At 43.1% G+C, this 16,498-nt stretch overlaps 1 protein-coding gene across 2 annotated transcripts in view; it reads right to left on the reverse strand.

Moving 5' to 3' along the window:
* The window catches only part of LOC110491075 (protein prickle), a 43,698-nt gene extending 28,419 nt beyond the window's left edge, over positions 1 to 15,279 (reverse strand). Inside the window, exons 1-3 of one of the 2 annotated variants that reach the window (XM_036945825.1) lie at positions 15,016 to 15,279; positions 14,815 to 14,879; positions 5,638 to 5,717 (exon numbers count right to left, since the gene is read on the reverse strand). In XM_036945825.1, the coding sequence (XP_036801720.1) occupies positions 5,638 to 5,717; positions 14,815 to 14,856 (122 nt within the window). In that variant the 5' untranslated portion in view covers positions 14,857 to 14,879; positions 15,016 to 15,279. The remainder of the gene's footprint in view (positions 1 to 5,637; positions 5,718 to 14,814; positions 14,880 to 15,015) is intronic. The other variant, XM_036945826.1, reaches the window with a different exon arrangement.
* Between the last annotated feature and the right edge of the window lie 1,219 nt (positions 15,280 to 16,498).

Below are 16,498 nucleotides of genomic sequence, written 5' to 3' on the forward strand. Positions count from 1 at the left end.
CTAGTCATTGGCAGCAGAGAACTGGAAGGAAAGGCGACCAAACGAGGAATTGGCTTTGGGGGTGACCAGTGAGATATACCTGCTGGAGTGCATGCTACAAGTGGGGGCTGCTAGGATGACCAGTGAGCTAAGGCAGGGCTTTACCTAGCAGAGACTTGTAGATAACCTGTAGCCAGGGGGTTTGGCGACGAGTATGAAGCGAGGGCCAACCAACGAGAGCATACAGGTCGCAGTGGTGGGTAGTGTATGGGGCGTTGGTGATAAAACGGATGGCACTGTGATAGACTGCATCCAATTTGTTGAGTAGAGTGTTTTACGAGGGTATGTTTGGAAGCATGAGTGAAGGATGCTTTGTTGCGATATAGGAAGCCGATTCTAGATTTAATTTTGGATTGGAGATGCTTAATGTGAGTCTGGAAGGAGAGTTTACAATCTTACCAGACACCCAGGTATTTGTAGTTGTCCACGTATTCTAAGTCAGAGCCGTCCAGAGTAGTGATGCTGGATGGGCGGGCAGGTGTGGGCAGTGATCGATTTAATAGCAAGCATTTAGTTTTACTTGCATTTAAGAGCAGTTGGATGCCACAGAAGGAGAGTTGTATGGCATTGAAGCTTGTCTGGATGTTAGTTAACACAGTTTCCAAAGAGGGGCCAGAAGTATACAGAATGGTGTTGTCTGCATAGAGGTGGATCAGAGAATCACCAGCAGCAAGAGCGACATCATTGATGTATACAGAGAAGAGAGTCGGACCGAGAATTGAAACCTGTGGCACCCCCATAGAGACTGCCAGAGGTCGGGACAACAGGCCCTCCGATTTGACACACTGAACTCTATCAGAGAAGTAGTTGGTAAACCAGGCGAGGCAATCATTTGAGAAACCAAGGCTGTTGAGTCTGCCAATAAGAATGTGGTGATTGACAGAGTCGAAAGTCTTGGCCAGGTCGATGAATTTGGCTGCACAGTAATGTCTCTTATCGATGGCGGTTATGATATCGTTTAAGACCTTGAGTGTGGCTGAGGTGCACCCATGACCAGCTCTGAATCCAGATTACATAGCGGAGAAGGTACGGTGGGATTCAAAATTGTCGGTAATCTGTTTGTTAACTTGGCTTTCGAAGACCTTAGAAAGACAGGGTAGGATAGATATAGGTCTGTAGCAGTTTGGATCTAGAGTGTCACCCCCTTTGAAGAGGAGGATGATCGCGGCAGCTTCCCAATCTTTGGGACTCTCAGACGATACGAAAGAGAGGTTGAACAGGCTAGTAATAGGGGTTGCAACAATTTCGGCAGATAATTTTAGAAAGAGAGGGTCCAGATTGTCTAGCCTGGCTGATTTGTAGGGTTCCAGATTTTGCAGCTCTTTCAGAACATCAGCTATCTGGATTTGGGTGAAGGAGAAATGGTGGGGGCTTGGGCGGGTTGCTGTGGAGGGTGCCAGGCAGTTGACCGGGGTAGGGGTAGCCAGGTGGAAAGCATGGCCAGCCGTAGAGAAATGCTTATTGAAACTCAATTATAGTGGATTTATCGGTGCTAAACAGTGTTTCCTAGCCTCAGAGCAGTAGGCAGCTGGGAGGAGGTGCTCTTATTCTCCATGAACTTTACAGTATTCCTGAACTTTGAGTTTGTATTACAGGATGCACATTTCTGTTTGAAAAAGCTAGCCTTAGCTTTCCTAACTGCCTGTGTATATTTGTTCCTAACTTCCCTGAAAAGTTGCATATCACGTGAGCTATTCGATGCTAATGTAGAACGCCACAGGATGTGCTGGTCAAGGGCAGACAGGTCTGGAGTGAACCAAGGACTATATCTATTCCTAGTTCTACATCTTTTGAATGGGGCATGCTTATTTAAGATGGTGAGGAAGGCACTTTTAAAAGAATAACCAGGCATCCTCTACTGACGGGATGAGGTCAATGTCATTCCAGGATACCCCGGCCAGGTCGATTAGAAATGCCTGCTCGCAGAAGTGTTTTAGGGAGCGTTTGACAGTGATGGGGGGGTGGTCGTTTGATCGCAGACCCATTACGGATGCAGACAATGAGGCAGTGATCGCTGAGATCTTGATTGAAAACAGCAGAGGTGTATTTGGAGGGCGAGTTAGTTAACACGGGTGCCCGTGTTTACGGATTTGGGGTTGTACCTGGTAGGTTCATAGATGATTTGGGTGAGATTGAGGGCATCAAGGTTAGATTGTAGGATGGCCGGAGTGTTAAGCATGTCCCAGTTTAGGTGACCTAGTAGTATAAGCTCAGAAGATAGATGGGGGGGCAATCAATTCACATATGGTGTCGAGGGCAAAGCTGGAGGCAGAGGGTGGTCTATAGCAAACGGCAACAGTGAGAGGCTTGTTTCTGGAAATGTGAATTTTTAGAAGTAGAAGCACGAATTCTTTGGGTACACCCCTGGTTAACACATTAATGGTATGATGACAGTGGCATATCAAGTTCATCTGTGTTTTTAGCATGACAGTATAAAAAGTACAGTAGAGTCACCATGTGCTTTAGATTAAGGTTGGTTTGTCTTCAAAGCCTGTTGACTTGACCTTCCTTCGATCTGACACATTATTCGTTCTATCTGACAGCTGGGGTTTCTCTCTGTCAAATCTACCATGAAATGTGAGTGTAGTCCCCATTCACTAAAACAACTAAGGGAGCACTTAAGAAAATAGTCAGAATTGCAATCTGTGTTAACCTCGAGCGATTTTGCAGTCATCACTGCATTCTCTATCAGAAAGTGGGCTGGCCCTCATTAGTGTTGTGTAGGTCGAAACATTGCATTCCGTTTGTTTATAAAGCTCTTACGCAAAAATTCCCCCATTACCTACCATCGGTCCTAACCTATATGAAGTACGAGATACCATTCCCGCTCACAGGGTTGGCTAACTCTTGAAATTCCTTCTGTCGCTACCGATTTAGAACAGCTTTTAGTTTCTTCGCACCATACTTATGGAACAATCTTCAGAATACCCTACAGTTGGATGACTTGGTGCCTTTCGGCAGTTCAGATTGATGGTGGAGGATCTCTTCAGAGGAATGGGTTTGTTTTTTTTAGAATAGTGATTTTGTATTTTTTTGTGTTTCCTATGCTCCCGCCTTGATTGAAGCATTTGTGTTTCCAACTTTTAAAGTGTAATTGCTGCTGGTCTTGTCATGCAGGGCTCCCTTGCAAAAGATACATTGGTCTCAATGAGACTCCCCACTTAAATAAAAGGTTAAAAAAATAAATATTTGTCTTCAAAAGATTTACTGGTCCTAAATCAAAACCTAAACTGCCCTTCCTCAAAGTGCTTATTAACTGAGCAAGGACAGTGAAAAGCCAGAGTGATGGGCAGAGGGAGGGAAAGTGAGCGAGGGATGAGGGGGGTTTACGGCTCTATCACAGCGGTGGTGGCAGAGGCAGGAGCTGAAAGAAAGGGATGTGGAGAAGGAGAAAGGGAGAGATTCAGGGAGGGGGGGGTGGGGGGGGGTAGGGCTTCATCACAGCAGTGGTGGCAGTAGCAGGGGCTGAAAGAAAGGGATGTGGAGAAGGAGAAAGGGAGAGATTCAGGGAGGGGGGGGTTAGGGCTTCATCACAGTGGTGGTGGCAGTAGCAGGGGCTGAAAGAAAGGGATGTGGAGAATTAGAAAGGGAGAGATTCAGGGAGGGGGGGGGTTAGGGCTTCATCACAGTGGTGGTGGCAGTAGCAGGGGCTGAAAGAAAGGGATGTGGAGAAGGAGAAAGGGAGAGATTCAGGGGGGGGGGGGTTAGGGCTTCATCACAGTGGTGGTGGCAGTAGCAGGGGCTGAAAGAAAGGGATGTGGAGAATTAGAAAGGGAGAGATTCAGGGAGGGGGGGGGTTAGGGCTTCATCACAGTGGTGGTGGCAGTAGCAGGGGCTGAAAGAAAGGGATGTGGAGAAGGAGAAAGGGAGAGATTCAGGGGGGGGGGGGGTTAGGGCTTCATCACAGTGGTGGTGGCAGTAGCAGGGGCTGAAAGAAAGGGATGTGGAGAAGGAGAAAGGGAGAGAATCAGGGGGGGGTTAGGGCTTCATCACAGTGGTGGTGGCAGTAGCAGGGGCTGAAAGAAAGGGATGTGGAGAATTAGAAAGGGAGAGATTCAGGGAGGGGGGGGGGGGTTAGGGCTTCATCACAGCGGTGGTGGCAGTAGCAAGGGCTGAAAGGGCTAATCTTATTAGGGTGACGGACAGGATTAGGACTAACCAAGAGACCCAGCTGGCTGACACAGTGAGGAGGGGAGGGAGTTCACACTGGGGGACTGTACAACACAGAGGAAAGAGGAGTGGAAAACTAGTTGCTGCTCGGAAAGACACTGGGGACACTGACTAGACTGCTATATGACCATAGATGGTTGAAAAACATTCCAACTGACAAATACTCATGTCAGGGGTACAGTGAGCTGTATAGATTATGTTAATGTGTTTAACGCACCAGTAGACAAAGACTCTCCTCTAAACCTGGTGGAATTCCCCTTGTGTCCACTAGAGTTTGTTCCAGTTCAACGCTCAGCTATTTCACACTCTCTGGTAGTAAGACCAAGTCAAGACAATTTAGTTTAGCAAAGCTTCTCTTATGATCTCTGCCATTTCCATTCCAAGACTTCAAATTTGTCATCTTGCATTTATTTAAAACACCTCTTATTCATGTATTAATTGAGATACAGTATGTAGAATGCCTACAGTGTCATGTAAAATAGGGCTACATCCATCCATAGCATATTATGGCTCTACCTAGTGGGGCAGCGGTCTAAGGCACTGCACCTCCGTGCTAGAGGAGTCACTACAGACCCTGGTTCGATTCCACGCTGTATCACAACTGGCCGCGATTGGGTGGTCCCATAGGGCCGCGCACAATTGGCCCAGCATCTTCCGGGTTAGGGTTTGGCCGGGGTAGGCCGTCATTGTAAATAAAAATGTATTCTTAACGGACCTGCCTAGTTAAATAAAGGTTAAATCATGTAAAAAAATATATATAAATATATATATTAACCCTTTGAAAAGTAAAAAAAACAACACAACACACATGCAGATAGCATGTCTAATGGTAATCCCTTGCCCACAGAGGTTGTGCGTGCTGTGTGTGGATAACGTCCACACACACACACAAAGTGCAGCTGCTCTCACATTTGCTTAACATGCTTTTGTGTCTATAGCCTAGATTCTCTATGACCTTTCCATATACACTGCTGGGCGCTTTATCTGCTCTGGATGTGGTAAATGTGTTGTGTGTGGATAATGTTTGTTTGAGTCAATATCTATATCTAATATAACACAACATGGACACAACATGGACACAGTTGTGTTAATCTCTCCAATGGCCCAGTCCACTGATATACAAACACACAGACCCAATTGTTGTCAGAAATCACCTCTAATTATGCAAATGATACTAAGTTAGCCATGTGACTCTTCCTCAATAATGAAGTGACAACCAAATAGCGACAGGCGACACACAAGAAGGCACTGCCTGCACTAGACTGATCAGATCTATAATACATATGAGTTATGAATGCGAAATGAAAGTAAAGAAACCTATGCCGTGAAATATAATCACATTAAATATCTTGAGAACAGTGTCTATGATCCTGTGAGGAGGCGAGGAGGGAGTGTTTAGAGTATGTGACGGGAGTATGAGAGGCCTACCTCCAGCCATGCATGCGAAAGCCTGGACACTGGTCTCCACATCTCATACATGGTTGTCCCTGGTCTGGGTTTTCCTCCTCCTGAAACCACAACACCAAGTACGATAACACCATTCATGCATCACAAACAATGACGATAAAATGATGAACAAATACAGCATTTAATTATTTCACTTGACAGTGAGTGAATGGGAGGAAAAACGGTCACACAAGTAAAGTTGTCATTTCGCTTTAAATCAAAAGGCTGGATGGACTTAGAGAGAGGTCTATCCCTACTGTCATTTGCTGCATAGTATATGAGAGGAGGGATCTTTCTCAATAGATTATTTTCCAGGAAGCAAAGTAAATTCACTGAGATCCAAGGAAATGCACAGAAAAATCCTTTGCACCCTCAATTTGCACAACTGCAGTTTGATTGCATAATATATGATGATTGCGTGTTCGGACAAGACTTTACGACCACATAGCACTCATTCTCTCACTAAGCAACATCATAAAATGTATAGTTCTGCCAAGCATTGTGATTGACAGAGAAGTAGGATTGCATTGGTTCAAGTACACATCAGTGTACTTTAGAGTGGTCGCTCATATTCCATGTGTGTGATGTCATCTGTGAGTATATGCATGTAAATAATATGTAAAATGTTCTGTTAATAGGGTAGGGTTGTGCATGTTTATGTGTACACACATTATGTTCAGGGAACTGAACCGACAAATAAGGACATTTGTCGAGGAACAGAATCAGAACGAAAGTGATCTACACTGTCCTGGAACAGAACGTTTTATTTTAATTCTGGTGCCGCTCTGCACACACAAGCTTGTTAGCTAGCTAGCTGGTCCAACGTTAAGCCAACTCTCTGAAGTTCAAAGACATTAAAAGTTCCTTTATGGAAGCTGCTCCTCCATAGGTATGGTATAATTCTGTGGGCCTAATTTATATAATGGATTTCATTGTCACGGCAGATTTCCTACTCTTCCTCTGAAGAGGTGAAACAAGGATCGGACCAATACGCAACGTGATAGGTGTCCATGTTTTAATAGGGGAAACTGAACATGAACACAAAATAACAAAGTGAACTGGCAACGAAACAGTCCTGTGTGGCACAGACACAGGAAACAATCACCCACAAAATACCCAAAGAACATGGCTGCCTAAATATGGTTCCCAATCAGAGACAACGATAAACACCTGCCTCTAATTGAGAACCAATCTAGGCAACCATAGACTTACATAAACACCTAGACCAGAAAACACCCCATAACATACAAAACCCCTAGACCAGACAAAACACATAGATCCCCCATGTCACACCCTGACCTAACCAAAATAATAAAGAAAACAAAGATGACTGTCATGCCCTGGCCTTAGTTATAACAACGAGATGCCCAGTGTGTCAAGCCAAGCCTCATCCTCTACCCTCTCTCACCACCTACAACATTTAAGTTGCATTTCGCGCCCTACACTCGTCTGTCGAAAGCATGTCAAAAATAAATAAAAACTTGCCAGCTTCATAGCAAGCTGCTCTATCCATACCCTCTCTTGAATTCATTTAATGACGAGCTAAATGTCGATATCAGAGGCTTAAAAAGGAACAATCAAAATCGTCCTTTTTTGGGGGTTCTAAACTGTTCAGAACTTTATTTCTCTGTCTGGAACAGTAGAACGGAACAACAAAAAAATAATGGTTCTGTTCAGAACTTAATGATTGGAAAATAATTTGTTTCCAGCCCCTGATTCATATGCATGTGAAAGGTCTGTGTGTATGCTTGCACAGACGGCTTGTCCATTACCCAGCTTTGTGTGTGTGGAGCGGGTGGGTGAGCGGATTACATGACGGGTGCTCGCTGCTATGTGGCAAGGGGTTAGAGGAACGGGCTAAGCTCTTGTCAAGTCCAGAAGAAACAGCCCAGTAACTGGGTCCAACCCCCCCATACTACAGCTCCTGTTGGGAGTGGGACTCTAGCCACACACGATCACAAGTCATTTGGCAAATTCAGAAGTTCTCAAAGCACATTCAACAAACCATAAACAGATGACCTACATGTAAAAGCTAAATATTGACTTGAGCATTAGTATTGGTGTGTGTGTGTGTGTGTGTGTGTGTGTGTCTCTATTCAGTTAAGTAGTCTGAAAGAGTGTGTGACTACTGCTCTACTGTGGAGTCTCTTTTTAAAGATGAGAGGAAGGAAGCAGATGAGGAAGGAAACAGATGAGAGGAAGTGTGCCACCTTTTGCTTTCCCTCTCCATGAAGTCACCGTTTCCACTTTGCTCTGACGCCGTCATCCTGCCTCCCTTCTCCCACTTTCTAAACCGACCCTCCTCTCAATAATTGGCTCTTTTCTTACATTCGATGTTGATATACAGTATCGGATAAAAAGTTGCTTCACACCATGAAAATGTCAGTCCTCTTATTTTATTATGCAAAGCATAATTAACCAGCCCTTCCAAACAATAGGAAGGGAAGGATGGGATGGTTAGCGAAACAATATTTCTCAGATAAGTGAGAGTGAGAGGGAGTCACTGCCACGAGACAAAAACACAGGATGTTGCCAAAAAAAAGAGACTCCCTTTGAACAATCTTACAAACTGTACAGACACACAGGCTACTTATCCTTCTCTCACAGACATACACATGCCAATACAGCAAATCCATTTGGGAAAGCACCTGTGCAGCTTTGTCTTGATCTGTTGTGAAACCACATCTCAGGACATTGGGTGAATGAAACGTTAATATTCATGTCAAGCCAGTTAAACCATCTGAGAGAAGCATTTTATGGCTTGTGACCTGGAGGTTATTATGACGGGGCTGCAGTCAGTGTCAACAGAGATGCAGTAGACCAATATTTTGGGTGTCGTTGAACAGAAAAAAAACACCTCTGCATTTTGCTCTATTCATCCCTGTATAAATGTGGCTGTTCGTTAACGGAGTCCAGATGTTGATATGTTTGCAGGTCGTTGAGAAAGAGTCTAAACTGCTCAACCCGATACACTTCAACATCAAATCTACCAATGGCGCCATCACACACCCCTGAGCTCGAAACGGCCAATCTATGAACAGCATCAACAGGTTAGGAAAGAACACGCTGTGGAAAATAACATTGAATGGTTCACATAGTTGTATTGCAACTGTTGTGGGATTGAATAGCTACACAGAGACGCGTACGTGCATGCTTAGACACAGACATGCATGTACTGTAAGACATCTACGTTAAACCAGTAGGATGTATAAACAAGCCAAACGGTACGGAGTACTGAGGAAGTAAGTCTTCTTCAGACGTTCCCCTCCAAGTTGAAATCCACTAAGAATACAAAACACACACACATGTATATTGTGTACGTCATACCGTGTCCTGAACACACATGCTTACGCAATCTTTCAGAGCAGAGTCTTTTGTCTCTGGGGAATGCGATCCCATGTTAACACGTGTGCTAAAAACAAACATTTTGCGAAGCCACATTGCCCTCTGTCATGCCTACTGATCCCTGACTTGTGTAGCTCACCGCCAGAGCACGGGACTCCCTGGGAAAGCCCAGCAAAGTGTGCAATAAATACAGAGAGAAAGATGGGAGGAGTAGCACAATCATGTTGTATTGACAAATGGAGGATTAGAGTCCTGGGGGAGAGAAGTTAGAGGGCCTGCAAATCATGCTGTGCATTTGGGATAAATAACCGAAGAACTTTATTTGCAATAAAGATGCAGAAAATATTACCTAACAATTGTTAGGCCAGTAAAGTAGTGTTCGGTTCAGTACACGTGTGGTTAAATCAGCACACTCAGCAGTGAAATCACAAACATGTTGTAGATAATAGCACACTGCTCTCCGACTTTACAATCAATTTAAAACATTTATGGGAGTTGATCAATGCTGGAAGGCAGATGATGATTGCTATGTAGGGATTACATTCATGTACTGCATATGAATGCCTTCATAACAGTGAACACATGTGAAACACAAGGTCATACTTCATCCCCTGATCCATTCTGCTCATGGAGAAAAAGCTGGCATTAAAACGGTCCCATCTGTAAACTGATCCAGAAAAGAAATGCATCAATACCCGCCAAGATGGTTCTAATTAACACTGTATCGTGTTCACAGAGAGAGGGGGGATGTGAGCTCCATGTCATTACCATGACAAATAAAGTTTAATGGAAAACTTCAGATCCATCATACAACGTTTGTTCCTTTAGGATGATTTTTCCTTGAATGAAGACAAGAGCTGCGAGTCGAAATTCATCATGTGCAAGAGAACATGGGAAGGGGAGGATGTCAGGAAGACACTCTCAGACAGTGTAACAAAAGTCAAGGTAATGTGGGTTTCATGCGTTTCCTTCACATCTCTCGGCAAGAGAAAATATACATCAAGTTTCTGTCCCTGCAGTGGGTTAGCCTACTTTGCTTTCTGAAGTAGGGGATGTGATGGGTGGGGACTGCAGAGGTAGGAAGTGAGTTTATAAACTATATGTGGGAAGTAAATAGAACATTTGAATTGACAATAGGTTTGTTTGTAGTATCACACAAGAAAAAAACGTATTCTCTCCATTAAAAGCAAAGCAGGTACAGATGTGCCATTTTAATTTGAACAGCTTCTCACAGCAGGAAAATAAATTCTGCAGCAACAGGAAATGTGGATTATTATGAACGGACATTATTGTAGGCGTTGATACATGTTTCATTATAGAAAATCAAGTCTGACATTTTAAAGTGGAAATTACAAACTTTAAAAGCCTTTTTAAAACCTAGAATACGCTCAAGTTTGCATTCCATGCTGCACAGGAAAATTATCTGCGACAACAGGGATCAAATTAAGACTGCACATCTGTATAGGACAGCGTACACATGAACGCTCGCAAACGCACATACATACACCCTACTTTAGTTACTCCTTTTGATCTTGATAATACGCTTTATCCAACAAGGACGCAGAAAGTTCGCTGTTAGACCCTTTACCTAAAATCTGACCAGTGCCGTCATAGCCATACAATGGTAAAGTTAAGTAACACTTTGTTGCTCTTATACCCATGTTATAACAATCTGTTTACATAGTAACACTGTTACAATACATAGAACAGATGCTGGAATGGAGACAGCAGGATGTGTTCAGTGTTTGAGGAGTTAAACGTTAACTCAGGGGAGTGGGTCAGGGGTCACAGGCCTGTGCAGCCTAACTCACCGAGACATGGTAGTTACACTACACACTGGGCTGGACTCAGATACATCAAACACACAAGCCTGCAGGGAAAGCGTCACTAACCATCACACCACACACATAGGCCTATCTTGCTCTTCTCTCTGGAATGTCAGGAACACATCCCCGTTCCCTACAATACACTATCATACTGTATTAGGCTTGAGTTGTATACCGTATACCGGGGTATTTGGAAATAGCCATGGGATGGTTTTTTTCAATACTGTCAAAACTATTTATTTCAAGTTTGTTTAATACATTTGAATATCTGCAGTCAACTTGTGCAATACGTTAGGAGATAAAGAAGATCCCATTCATCCCTTCATTTCACCCGTCTCATTATTTTTTATTATGAAGCTTACTTGTAGTCCCCAGACACATGGTGTTTGTTTACAAGCACAAGAGACCGGAGCTTTGTGAGTCACTGACTATTGTGCAGCACGCACCAGGTGATCTAGTTACAGTATGGAATTCACAATTAAATGTTTGCGAGCTTGATATCTTATAACCATACTGAACAAAAATATAAATGCAACATAAAACCATTTAATTGATTTTACTGAGTTATAATTCATATGAGAAAATCAGTCAATTGAAAATAATAAATGAGGCCCTAATCTATGGATTTCACATGACTGGGAATACAGATATGCATCTGTTAGTCATAGATAGCTTAAACAAAAATGAGCCTCAGGATCTCGTCACTGTATTTTTGTGCATTCAAATTGCCATTGATAAAAAGCAATTGTGTTTGTTGTCGGTACCATACCATTACCCCACCATGGGGCACTCTGTTCACAACATTGACATAAACAAATTGTTCGCCCACACAACGCCATACACGTGGTCTGCGATTGTGAAGCCGGTTGGACGTACTGCTAAATTCTCTGAAACAACTTTGAATTGCACACTTCCTCAAAACTTGAGACATCTGTGGCATTGTGTTGTGTGACAAAACTGCACATGTTAGAGTGGCCATTCATTGTCCCCAGCACAAGGTTCACCTGTGTAATGATCATGCTGTTTAGTCAGCTTCTTGATATACCATAGGTGGATGGATTATCTTGGCAAAGAAAAATGCACACTAACAGGGACATAAACAAATTTGTGCACAAAATTTGAGAGAAATAAGCTTTCTGCATATGGAATATTTCTGTGATCTTTTATTTCAGCTCATGAAACATGTTGAATTTATATTTTTGTTCAGTGTACTAAGTGAACTTTCTAAAAATTTGCTAAATGCTCTGCAGTTGTGCATTTGGTAGGCTAATTTAGTAGCTAGTTATCTAGCTAAGTGGTTAGCTTCTTGCAAAATCAAGATTATCTTGGTAACAGCAGAGAATCCCCTCCTGGATCAATAGCCATGCAGTCTAATGTTTGTTTTGTGTGTGGAGGAAGCTGAGTAGCATTTTTGAGTTACTTGTATAACTTTATGAGCTGGGATGTCTTATGGTTTGGCGGTATCCAGATTTTCAAATCATACCATCATTCTCTCATCCTCGGATTTACAGTATAACGGTCTTCGTACACAAGGAGGCGCTAAAAAAGCAGATTGGGTGTCTTACCAGAATGCAAATAAATTCACTAACTAATAGATCATTTCAATAGAGGCTGCTAGCTAACGAGTGCACAAATTGCAAAGACAGGAAATCCATCTCACTAAGTTATAGAAGTATAGGTAGTTTTTTTTTGGTGAGCTGGGACATTTACAAGCAAATGTGAACGAGAGACATTGTGCAAATGAACAAAGTTTTGACGCATGCTTGTCTGAAGGAAGAACAGTACTGGCTTTGGAGCAGTAGGTGTACATGCTGTGTCTGTGTGGAGTCGCTAGGGCAACAGGCCTGCCTGCTGAGAAAAGGGGGGAGGAGCAGGTGGGCCGAGAACGGAGAGGAGAAAAAAAATCTATGCAAGGTAATCAAAAAGGCGCTTTGACTACTCAAACACAGCAGAAAGTAAACACTATATGATGCCCCGTCTCCTTATTAAATGTAGCCACTTACTTAGCTGACTAGCAAGTTAAACCAAATACACAGCTTGACTCACCAGCTCCCGCTTTCTCCCGTTGTGTTATTTACAAAAAAAAACATGTGACTGGCTCAACTGTTCTAGGGAACTATGGTAAGCCCTAAGCTTCATAATGTAAAATCATATGACATGTGAAATAAAGAACACAATCTGCTTTATCTCCTAGCATATTGCACAAGTGGACTGCAGGTACTAACTAACCACAAATATTCAAATGTATTGAAAAACTTAAAATAAATTGTTTTGACTGTATTGAAAAACCATCCAGTGGATTTTGCCAAATACCCCGGTAAGCCTAATGTCTGTCCTGCAAATAGTTTATGTTTGAGACTATATCAAATGTTTTCAACAGGTAGCCTGGCGGGTAGGAGCGTTGGGCGAGTAACCAAAAGGTTGCTGGGTCGAATCACCGAGCTGACAAGGTAAAAATCTGCCATTCTGCCCCTGAGCAAGGCAGTTAACCCACTGTTCCCCGGGCACCGATGATGTGGATGTCGATTAAGGCAGCCCCCCGCACCTCTCTGGTTCAGAGGGGTTGGGTTAAATGTGGAAGACACATTTCAGTTGAAGGCATTCAGTTGTACAACTGACTAGGTATCTCCCTTTCCATTCAATGCCCTTGTTAGCATTCGCTACGGGATTGTACATGTACTTGTTAGCATTGCTAACCTTCATATTACAGAGGCTCAGTGAGTATTTCATTATGTTGTCAATAGGGATTTTTATAAGAGAACTACAGGGATAAAATGTTCTGGTAATAATGCTTGTATTGCTTCCTGAAAGTTGATCCTCTCTTTGACTATGAGAGGCTGACACCAACCAAACTCACTTGGCTTACTGTGTTGTGTCTTGACTTCAAGTCACCCTTTCAAGTAACTCATGCCAAAACCGAAGAGGCATAATGTTGCAGCTATTGCATGTCTCAACTACCTGCATGTTTAGCTTGCGATAGGAGGATTGCGTCAGGCTATTAAAATGATGCTGACTAAAAGCTTTATTGACATTTTTTACGCTCCTGCAGAGGAAAGGAGACACATACTCCCCTGCATGTGCCTTATGGCAACATTAACTGCCTTTAGAAATAAATAAATATATATATATGTATATATATGTCTGATATAATGTCCAAATAACACTTCCACAGAAGTTCTTATGGAACAGATACTGTAGTTATAGAGTAGTCATGAATGCAGACCATAGTGTGGATCAGTTGTGTGTGATGAGTTTCACAAGCCAACCTTCCAATATAATTACAGTGGGATTCACTTTTAAAGGACATTGGAAATGCTGATAGGAGCCAGATGTTGAATATATCAACAGCTACACTAGTCCTCCTTGGCTGCATGGTTCAACTAAAACATGTCCTCCCTGGCACCATCAACAAGTGTAAACTCAAATGCTTTGGCATGTAAATGTTCTTAAATAAAGACGACATTGTCTTTGTGCAATAAGTGTCCGTACACGCACGCACGCACACACCAGAGCTCCCTAAGTGTGTGGCCTGGGGTCGGTGAGGGGGGGGGGGCTTTACTTCGAAGTTGTCTAACCCTAACCTGTGCAGGTAAATGCCATCGAAGAAGTGACCTTACGCCCCTCCCACGCAACCACGATTCAACTCGAGTCATAAAACAAAGAACGGAATTTCTGTAAACTAAATCAAGGGAAGCAAAGCAACTTGTCAAATGATAACATACAAAAACGCATAGCGCATAGACAGGTCTATCATCAAGCCGATAACAAACAGTAAAACAAATACATAGGCTAATCAATGTTGGCAGAACAAAATAGCCTAAAGTTATATATTTACTTGCAGCCTACTCGATTACCTTTATGAACGCTATTCATTGTCAATAAAGGTATTCTAAACGATGCAAGTACTTTCCAGATAACAAGATACCCTGGACTCTAAAAAACACAAAACAATGTCACAACATACTGTAGTTCTGGCGGATCTACTTACCGAGCGATTCGACCGTCGCTTTTTAGATCCGCGCGTGAACATGTCGATGGTTTAAGAACAAGCCGCTTGGTTGTTTCCAAATAGTCAAGAGGTTTTTTTAAAATAGGTTGATGGATACATGAGGCATCTGAATTCACAGGACAAAGTAAAAAATATGTTCCAATAAAATGTGTCATACATACAGTACGAACTTGTACAAACCTCTTCTTGGAGTTTTACGCACAGTCGACTTGCTGGAGTTGTCTGAAAATCACCGACGCACACGTAAGCACCCTACACCTAGATGACTGCACCGGGTTTCAATGTCTATTGACCGCACTTATTGAGTGGAAGCCCACTGCGCTGGACGATAGTTTTACCTACGCTACACCCTTCCTTCTGCCACTCTTGTCCCGGGCCCAGACAGTGTGCTCCTCAAATTGAGGTTCATCATTGCCCATTTGTTACCATGTTCTTCTTCGTGTGCTTTCCTGGCAGACTAGAGGATGTGTTGCCTATTGCTGCCTTTTACAGGTCGGAGTGCGGATTGCACATACTGGTCACCGCAATTAAAAGCCGAATGGGAAAAACTGAAATTTCATCACCATCTAACCCTGCACATATACACTATCCCCAGAAACCCACCACTCCATCCCACTACTTTGGCCCTAAATAATCCAACACCAGGCAGCCGGCCTGGGAGGATGGAACCCCTTCTCTCAAAAAGTTAATACTTTGTAGCGCCACCTTTTGCTGCGATTACAGCTGTAAGTCGCTTGGGGTATGTCTCTATCAGTTTTGCACATCGAGAGACTGACATTTTTTCCCATTCCTCCTTGCAAAACAGCTCGAGCTCAGTGAGGTTGGATGGAGAGCATTTGTGAACAGCAGTTTTCAGTTCTTTCCACAGATTCTCGATTGGATTCAGGTCTGGACTTTGACTTGGCCATTCTAACACCTGGATATGTTTATTTTTGAACCATTCCATTGTAGATTTTGCTTTATGTTTTGGATCATTGTCTTGTTGGAAGACAAATCTCCGTCCCAGTCTCAGGTCTTTTGCAGACTCCATCAGGTTTTCTTCCAGAATGGTCCTGTATTTGGCTCCATCCATCTTCCCATCAATTTTATCCATCTTCCCTGTCCCTGCTGAAGAAAAGCAGGCCCAAACCATGATGCTGCCACCACCATGTTTGACAGTGGGGATGGTGTGTTCAGCTGTGTTGCTTTTACGCCAAACATAACGTTTTGCATTATTGCCAAAAAGTTCAATTTTGGTTTCATCTGACCAGAGCACCTTCTTCCACATGTTTGGTGTGTCTCCCAGGTGGCTTGTGGCAAACTTTAAACAACACTTTTTATGGATATCTTTAAGAAATGGCTTTCTTCTTGCCACTCTTCCATAAAGGCCAGATTTGTGCAATATACGACTGATTGTTGTCCTATGGACAGAGTCTCCCCTCAGCTGTAGATCTCTGCAGTTCATCCAGAGTGATCATGGGCCTCTTGGCTGCATCTCTGATCAGTCTTCTCTTTGTATGAGCTGAAAGTTTAGTGGGACGGCCAGGTCTTGGTAGATTTGCAGTGGTCTGATACTCCTTCCATTTCAATATTATCGCTTGCACAGTGCTCCTTGGGATGTTTAAAGCTTGGGAAATCTTTTTGTATCCAAATCCGGCTTTAAACTTCTTCACAACAGTATCTC

This window comes from Oncorhynchus mykiss, chromosome 16 (genome assembly GCF_013265735.2).
Source record: "Oncorhynchus mykiss isolate Arlee chromosome 16, USDA_OmykA_1.1, whole genome shotgun sequence".
NCBI lineage: Eukaryota > Metazoa > Chordata > Actinopteri > Salmoniformes > Salmonidae > Oncorhynchus > Oncorhynchus mykiss.